Raw genomic sequence first — 9,092 nt, forward strand, 5'->3', positions numbered from 1 at the left:
AGAGCACGGCGCCAAGCTCCTCGGAGATGTGGGCTGGAGCGTGAGCCACCTGATTAGCGACGGGATCATCTCGCAGCCAGAAAAGCAAGGACGCAGGCCAGTCAGCATCCACAAGGCACCTAAAGGGCTGCTAGGAGAAGGGTGGGGCCTCACCCCAGACGTTTCCTAGGGCAACACCACGGCGGCACTTCCGGCAACGTTGAGATGCAACGGACGCCGCTATTATACGTCACTTCCTCGGCTCGTCGATAGGTGAGTTGACCTAATTGTCGTAAACCAGTGGTTGAAGCTGTCTATTATTGCTACTGTTCCGGCGCTAAAGGCTGATTTGGAAAAGTGACAGCGTCGTTAGTTCTGCAGGTAACTGTTACTTTTTTTTTTGTAAACTAGTTATGCGAATTTTTGGTCTTTTTTTCCCACTTTGTGCTGATACGGTGGCCGATGAGGCTAGTGTGCGGCGGAAGTACCGGGCGGGTGGGTGTGCGCACCGAGGTAGAGGTGCACGTGGCGCGGGTGAGTGGCGAGAGGGAGCGGGAGGATCCGGGAATGCTGGGCGCGCAGCCCAGCTGTGCGAGGGACAGAGGAGGGGAGCAGGGGGCAGCGATGTGAAGACCTTGTTCCCTGCTGGAGGCACCACCCAGAGGCGACGAGGCTGGTGAGGGTCTGTTGACGCTCACGGAACGATGGGGCGGGGACACTCGTCACCCTTCGGGTTCGTCACTGGTGGTTTGGCCATGGGTTAGGTGGCAGGGTTGCTATTATTATTACTGTCCCCTTTTATGGTGTTCTGACCGAGGCTCAGAGGGGTTAGCAGGTATACTCAGAGGCCACAGTGACCAAAGTCACGCACTGTTTTTCTCACCAGGTAGGAGCGAACATGTCTTTTCGCGGCAGAGGTCGTGGAGGCTTTAGTCGAGGTGGCGGCTTCAATCGCGGCGGCAGCAACAACCACTTTCGAGGTGGAGGCGGCGGTAACTTCAGAGGCGGCGGCGGCAGAGGAGGATTTGGACGAGGGGGTGGCCGCGGAGGCTTTAATAAAGGCCAAGACCAAGGACCTCCAGAACATGTAGTTTGTATGTCGGCTTCAAAGCTTAGCCTACTTGGGGGTTGGGGAGTAGAGCGAGGTGCAGAGGAGGGGATGTGGTTTTGTGTTACTAGTAACTTTGGGAGTCAGACGCTGTAAAATAGATCCAGCAACTCACTTGCGGAGGTAGCTGCTTGGTTGGGGCGTCAAGTCTGTGATGCTGTAAACCGACTTATAATCATACTGTAGAATACAAGGGGGAGATTAAGAAAACCAAAGGACCCTCAGAATGCATCATAGAGGTGGAACTTGAGCTTGAGCTGAAAAGAAGATAGTAAATAGATAATATTGTGAGCTGAGCCCAGTTATCCCCATTTCACGGATAAAAAAAACTGATTCATAGTTGTTTCTTTGCTAGGGTCGTAGTTAGGAATAAGTAGTTAATAAACGATATATTTGCGATACAAAGCAAGTTTTCTGACTCCAAAGCCAGGGCTTTCAATTACTAATATGAGAAGTGAGAAATATTATTTTGCTTGGAAGGGAGGCAAACTATAGAGAGAGGAAGTCAAGAAAAAGACCTAATCAGAGCCATTTTGGAGTAATTGCTAATGAGGTGGGATGGAAGCCATAGAAAATGAGACAGATTTGACAGTAGAAGCCTGCATCAAAGAGGAGAAAAGATGAACACAGCTCGATATAAAGAATAGGTTGGATCAGTATGCAAGATCGTTTGAAGAAGGTAATGGCTAGAGACAAGGTCCTAGCTAACAAACTTTGCAACAGTCCATGCATTGAGACTATGGTGGAAGTGAGAAGGAAAAGGAAGGGTTAGATGGGAGAGAGATTTCAATGGCAACAGACTCAGTAGAACTTGGCTAATACTGGGAATTATTAAAAGGTTCCAAGTTTTGAATCTGGGTAATCAGGATGATGAGTTGGTTTTGCAGTTATGTGATGAGTATTTTGAGGCGATGGTCAGTTAGAAATAAAGGTAATTATTTAGAGATTCCAGACTTCCCTGAAAAAGATTGAAGAGTCATTGATGAAGAGATGGTAGTGGAAAGGAATAAAAGGGGAGAAAAAAAAGAGGAGAACAAGGAAGATTCATTTTACAGTTAGGGATTGGGGAGGAGGAATAGACAGTAAAATGCAACATAGTGTTTAATCAAATATTATTACAATAAAATAACTTATAGGTTGAGTGGTCTCAATGTGCCAGGCACTTTTCTAAGCACTTGATGTTTATTATTGCATTTAATCCTCACAATACTATATGTTAGGTGTCAGAACTGTTATTAGCCCTATATTAAAGATGAGGACACTGAAGCAGAGAGGTGAGACCCTTACCTCAGGTCACATGCTACATTGTTGTTGGAGTTGGTGTAGCAACCCAGGAAGGCCTTTATTTCTCAGAGAAGAACAGATATGGGGAAATCCCAAGTAGCCAAGAAGAAGGCTTCTGGAAGAGGTTGGTTAATATTTTCTGAAATTGTTTTATGTTTTAATATTTTCTTGCCCTGTTTCAGTGTTAGGAGAATTCCTGCATCCCTGTGAAGATGACATAGTTTGTAAATGTACTACAGATGAAAATAAGGTGCCTTATTTCAATGCTCCAGTTTATTTAGAAAACAAAGAACAAATTGGAAAAGTGGATGAAATATTTGGACAACTTAGAGATTTTGTATCCTTTTTAATTGGAAAACCTAGTGATTTCATCAGAAGATTACCATTTGCCTTTTCTGGAGCTAAGTATTGATTAAATTAAACTTATTGCATCATTAAATTGGGCAGAGTATTGCTAACATGGGACCATAAAGGAGAATAAATAGAGGAGGATGTATTTCCATATGTATCAAAGAGATAGGCCCTTTTGGGAAGGTTGTAAAAATGATTTGCCGCAAGTGCTGCAGGATGGAGGTACTTTGCTTTGGATATGATGGTGCCACTGACATACTATGATGGAACTAGAAGTTTTAATATTCATTTCCTTTTTAAACTCCTTTCTTTCTTTTCCTAAACATTTCTATTTATCCTAGCCTTGTTTTTAAAATTACACATGAATTGAGAAGGTTACCTTCTTTGATCTTAACTGTTTTTTTCTTAATAAAATTAATAGTATTTTTCAGTTAAATTGTCAGAAAACATGAAGGCATCTTCCTTTAAAAAACTACAGAAGGTGAGTCAAGCTTATGATTCCTAGGATCCTGGGTTTTATAAGTGAATGACCTACCTCAGAGCAGTCCTCCTTAGGGAACTTGAGACTCCCTCAATATATCACCAGTAAAGCTCTTAAATTGAGATATTCTCTGCTTAAGACATTGTTCTTATCTTTAGGAGTCATTTATTTAATACAGACTTTCAGAAGGTAGTCCTTGCTGTTACTGCTAGAGTATGTTTTATGGTTTATGTAAAACTTTTGTATTGAAAAGCCTTGCATAACCAAACATTCTAAGTAAAATGTTAAATTATAAAGCTCATATGTGAGAAAAGTCAGATATTAAATAATATTAAAAATGCTTCAATAAGAAATATATGTAGCTATGAGCATGTTAGTAGTGGAGCCAAATTTAGTGTATCGATTATTGGAGGAAGTGAGCTTGAAGCTGAGACCTAAAAATTGACTAGCAGTTATTCCCAAACCTGACTGCACAACAGCATTATCCGGGGGAGCTTTTAAGAAGATGTATTTCTGGATCCCACTCCTAGACATTTGACTCAGTAGGTCTTAGGTAGGGACCAAGATTCAGTTTTAAAAAGGAAAGCTTCTGGATGACTTTGATATATTTAGGCTAGCCCTTGGGAACCACTGTGCTAGTCAAAGAGGAGGAGGAAGAAGTGCAAAACAACATGTGCCAGTCTCTGAGACAGTAAGCCACTTGAAGGGTCCAAAAAAGGTGGGGGTATAGCTTGGACATAGAACATTTGGGACGAGTGGGAAAGTTGTGAATTAAGACAAGAGATGTCGGCAGGGGTTAGATTACTTAAGGCCTTCAGGTCATGGGAAAGAGTTTAGACTTTAGTTTTAGTTTTGTTTTTAAGTATTAAAATAAATATGGTTAAATTTATACTCAAAAAAGAACACTGGAAAAATAAAGAGCACCCTAGGAAGGTGTCAGTACTGTAAGTGAAAGGGCCAGGCTGGAGGCTGCTGTAGTAGTCCTGGAAAAGATATTTTGGACTAGAGCAGTGATAGTGGTAGTAGAAAAAAAATTGATGGATTTATGAGAGAGAGAGGAAGTAAAATTGATATGTCTTGGAAATTGATAAGCTGTTGAGGTTAAAGTAAAAAATACCACCATCTTTCATATGTCTGATTTCATCATTTTTGTGAATGGTGTCACCATTCACCGAAATGGGTAACACTGAAGGAGAAGGGAATTTTGGTAAGAGAATGAGTTCAGTTTTGGACATAATGAGTTTGAAGCACTTCTGAAATACATAGGAGCTCAAAGGAAGAGTGGACTAGAGATAGAATTGGGAAGTTGACTTTATACAGACAGTATATGATAGTGCCTGGATACCTCCTAAATATATCTGTTAGTAGAGACTGGAAAGTAACTGCCACTAAAGGGAAAGGCAAACCAGGAGTGTTTCATAAAAGTGCTATCACAAAAGTCAGGAGAACAGACTAGGTCCAGGAGGAAGTACTCAACTGTGGCAACATGCTGTTGCAGTGTTTACTGGATTTAACAACGTGGAGGTCAGCTGGTCATGGAGCCAGTGGTGGGTGGGCCCAGAACCCCATCTTGCACTGGGAGATCAGATGAGAGCAATGCCTCAGATGGCACCTGGCTGAAGAAACCCTGACAAGTACTCAACTGGGAAATTGCAGTGTTTCTTTTGGTTGAGCCTAAGAGCCAGGCTTCTCATTTGGTGACCTGAAAAAAAGAATTTGCCTGTAATAGCCTTAAATTTAATCTGAATGCCTGCCTTTTGCTACAATATTATTTATTTGAGGATGTATTTAGTGTTTTTGTTTGTTTTATCACATGCTAAATTGGTACATTCTCCTTGTTTCTAGATCCACTCTTCAGATTTAGGCCCTCCTCATCCAGCCTAGGTTATTATGATAGTCTAGACCAATACTGTCCAGAAGAATTTTCCGTGATGATGGAAATTCTTGCCCAGTATAGTAGCCAATAGCCATTGGTTGCTTTTGAGCACCTGAAATGTGGCTAGTGTGACTTAGGAACTGAATTTTTAATTGTTAATTAATTTAAATCTAAATAGGCACATGTGGCTAACGATTGCCATATTGGATAGTGTGGAGCTAGACGACATTTTTGAGAGGATGGGCTTTGAGGGGAAGAATGATAAAGTGATAGCTAAAGAGGGATTCAAATGTCTTGTTATAAGTAATACATTATGGTTTTGAAACCCTCGTGTGTTTTGTGTAAAATTGTGAAATATACCCCATTTATTTCATTATTGTGAGAAATATCCTCTTTAAATATAGAGTGGGTTTAGTTTCTGCAAATCCTCCATTACCGATTTGACCCTTTATTAAAGTCTTGGAATATTTAGTATATCAGTACTTTATTTGGGATTTTAATGCTAAATTTTTAATAGATTTATTTTTTAAAATGTTGATTTTTTGAAGGAATTTTCTATATCTAAGGAGAAACAAGATTGAATTAGTCTTGGTTTCTATTTATATGCGTATAATGCTTGTCATGTGCTAAAGTTAAGTGCTTTATGTACATTACTCTTTTGATCCTCACAAGGACTATGTGAGGTAGGTACTTTATTATCTTGATTTTACAGATCAGAAAACTAGGGCACAGAGTTCTTGCCCAGGGCCACCTAGTAGAATGTAGTAGGGTTGGGATTTGAACCCAGGTAGTTTTGAGCCTGACGTGTAAGTTCTCAATGATTATACTATACTACCCCCAAGTCAACAGACTAATTATTTTTTTATACTTCCAGTTTTATATAGATCCGTATAAGCTGTTGCCACTGCAGAGGTTTTTACCTCGACCTCCGGGTGAGAAGGGACCTCCGAGAGGCGGTGGCAGGGGTGGTCGAGGAGGAGGAAGAGGAGGAGTTGGCAGAGGTGGTAGAGGCGGTAAGTTACTTGTAGGAGAAACTTTCTAATGAGATTTCAAAGCTGCAGCCAATTCATATAGTACAATTTTGTATATAGGCAAACCTTCTTTATGTTTATTATTATTTTATTTTTAGTAATGCTATTTTAAAATCTTGGCACATTGCCACAGTAATAATGCTTAGTTTCAGTAACTTATTTAAAAAAGAAAAAAAATAAGTATAATTTTGAGGGAATTCATCTCTTTGGCTTATTCATGTTTTGTTGGGCATTTTATAAAGTATAAGATTATCATAACTGAGTTTTAGTTAATATCACTGAGTGTTGATTATATGCTGAGAGCTGGTCAGCATATAATATCCAAGTATATTCTTTTAATATTATATCCAAGTATATTCTTTTAATATCCAAGTATATTCTTTTAATATTCAGCAAAACCTTGCAAGGTAGGTGATATCCTTATTTTATGGGTGAGGAAATGGAGGCTTACAAAAGGTAATATGCCCTAATCAAAAATTGGCAGCCCAGAAATAAAATCTGTATCTTCTGATAAGTCAAAGATCACTACCAATAAATTAATTGTTTGAGTTCAGTATTTTGACATATGTGTTTCCCCAAAGCTTTGGTACATTCCTCATTATGGGCAACTAGCCAATAGGCAGGCTTGGGGATGATGTGTGGGCGTATGACCAGATGTTGGGCACAGCGAAAGTGGTAAGGAAGAGGAGCTGAAAATTGGGATTGGAAAGCTTGTTACTGGATCAGAAAGAGAACTGTTCCTACCTTTGCCTCTCTCAATTTAGTAATTTCACTCTGTAAATGTACTTTTGGGGGTCTAGATAGCTAGAAGATAATCTCTAGAGATCTGAATATCTTTCTTAAATATTTTTGGGAATACTCCTTTGATAATTTGGTGAAGGGAGATTCACTAATTCCTATTCTATATTTAGTCTCACATATAACATTAAAAATAATTCACAACCTTAGTCTTTTTTAAAACCTTTGTATTTTTATAAAGTTTTTTAGAAGTACATATTTGTTTCTTTTTATAATTTCTGTTTTTATAATTCATCATTCCTTACAGAGTTAGTACCCAAAATAAGTAAAAACAGAGACTGAAGTAGGAAGCCGACAAGTGTTGTATAATAGGAAAATGCTGTAAAAATTTAAAATTTGAAGGCTCATCAACATGTGAGCATCAGTCATGGTCCATATGTAGCTCAGTTAACCTTAAACACTGTATTTATTGTAACATCCCCAGAGTGAACCTGCTCGTATCTGCTACCCTTTGTTCTTAGGATAAAAAGCCTTTGTTCAATCAAAAAAGTATTTACCCTAATCAAAATTAAGATACCCATAACATTTAACGATAGGGCTAAATCAAACTTCAAAGTAACAAGCTTTTCTAAGTCATTAAAACAAAATACTTGTTTAAAAAGTTGTAATCTAGGATTTTTAGCCTGCTATTCAATTGGGAAACTTATTACGGTTTCTCTATTTTTATCTTTTAAAAAATTCTGCAAGGTAAAATATGTAAATATATTTATTATTCTTTATAATTGTAGGAATTATATTTTTGTTTGTAGGGTTATCAGAATATGATAGGCCAAGGTATTTCATAAATAGTTCCTTGATTTTTAGGTGGTTTTAGAGGTGGAAGAGGAGGTAGAGGTGGCGGCTTCAGAGGAGGAAGAGGAGGAGGAGGTGGTTTCAGAGGTGAGTATGAAAAGAATCTTTAAATGACTGAATTCTAGAATCGGTATTGACTGCTGTTTTAAAATATTTAGTTTTATTTCTGTTTGCCAAAGAACACCATAGTGTTCTTTGCTTTAGCCTCATTTTTAGCTTCATTTTATATCACTTTTCTTTGCTTTTCCCTTGGAATTTTTTCACCTACTTCTAACTTATTTTGCTGCTTTTCAAATTTGAAAAATAAAAAGGTGTAATATGAATGAGTTAAATTTGGGAACGTAGGTTTGCTAAACATTGCAAGAACTGATGCTAATTTTAAACTTGATATTTGAGTAACAATACTATTAAAACATTCATTTTTCTATACCCTTAATACTTTCATTTTCTTTTAATCAGGGAGAGGACATTAAGTGTAACAGTTGACAGAGAAACTTCATCAGTTGGTTTCCGCATTAACCTGCGTGATCTACTTCTATGGATCAGAAAGCTGTTTCTTGAGCAAGTCTTGAAGAACTGGTCATTTTATGACAGTGCACTAAAATGTCAATGGCATACAAACATGAGTGCAACGGAATAGGCAGTTTTGCTCTAAAAGAGTATGAACAGTGTTTTAATGTTTTGTATAATGTTTGAAGCTGAATGAATGGATAGTTTTCATTTGAAGCATATTTGAATTTTTAAAATAAATTGTTTTATTCCTTTAAGTTATTTAGAGCTGTGTTTATTAAACCAGAAGTATTTTTGAAGTTAAAATGAACAACCAAAGCTTAAACCCAGTGGATTTCACATAGAAAAAATGGTTTGTTTACATAAATAACTGATCTTTAAAAAAATTGGCTAAAGGAAAAACACTTCAACATTATATGTAAACTAATACCCCTTTCAAAATGTTTGCCTTTTGTATATGAGAACATCTCCCTGTATTGTATTTTTCTTTTGTGTGTTGGTAAAGTGATTTCTCTAATTGCAATTAAAATTAGTTGATTAGAAATTTTTAGTATTGATTATAAATCAAAGTTAGAATAAAGTTCAAAGTGAGAACTGAAGTTTAGGTTACTTCTGAAGAAACATTTAATTTTTCTCATTCAATATAGATTGACTGTTGAAAGATTCACTGAATGTTCCTATTTTACCTTTAAAGGGACTCTAAAAGTTTGAGCTGTAATTCACCGTAGGTAAACATTTGATTGCCTGCTACACTTTCAGATTCCTGGCTAGAGACATTTCAAACGAAATTGGTTTTGCTCTCTATTGCTAGTATCAAGAAGTAACCATGATAGCAAGTTAGAATACTGTGATACAAGACCATTTCCCCTGCCAATGATTTTT

General features: G+C 37.8%; 1 protein-coding gene across 4 annotated transcripts; it reads left to right on the forward strand.

Annotated features, from left to right (window-relative positions):
* The first annotated feature begins 208 nt into the window (after positions 1–208).
* GAR1 (GAR1 ribonucleoprotein) lies at positions 209–8,754 on the forward strand. 4 transcript variants are annotated; one of them, XM_039848877.1, is made up of 7 exons: positions 209–360; positions 866–1,073; positions 2,554–2,708; positions 3,144–3,203; positions 5,954–6,092; positions 7,713–7,787; positions 8,160–8,754. In XM_039848877.1, the coding sequence occupies exons 2-7, from the start codon at positions 878–880 to the stop codon at positions 8,171–8,173; spliced, it is 639 nt and encodes a 212-aa protein (XP_039704811.1). In that variant the 5' UTR covers positions 209–360; positions 866–877; the 3' UTR covers positions 8,174–8,754. The 4 variants fall into 4 exon arrangements, with proteins under 4 accessions (XP_039704811.1, XP_039704810.1, XP_039704812.1 ...); XM_039848878.1 differs by lacking the exon at positions 209–360 and adding an exon at positions 545–712; XM_039848879.1 differs by lacking the exon at positions 209–360 and adding an exon at positions 545–655.
* Positions 8,755–9,092: the final 338 nt, after the last annotated feature.

This window comes from Pteropus medius, unplaced genomic scaffold (assembly GCF_902729225.1).
Source record: "Pteropus medius unplaced genomic scaffold, Ma_sr-lr_union100, whole genome shotgun sequence".
Classification (NCBI taxonomy): Eukaryota; Metazoa; Chordata; class Mammalia; order Chiroptera; family Pteropodidae; genus Pteropus; species Pteropus medius.

Bases quoted from the DNA above. Each gene is read 5' to 3' on its own strand.
- GAR1 (XM_039848877.1), top strand. From the start codon at position 878: ATGTCTTTTCGCGGCAGAGGTCGTGGAGGCTTTAGTCGAGGTGGCGGC. The intron at 1,074-2,553 runs GTATGTCGGCTT...GCCCTGTTTCAG, and splicing joins ACCTCCAGAACATGTAGTTT to TGTTAGGAGAATTCCTGCAT. The intron at 6,093-7,712 runs GTAAGTTACTTG...CTTGATTTTTAG, and splicing joins TGGCAGAGGTGGTAGAGGCG to GTGGTTTTAGAGGTGGAAGA.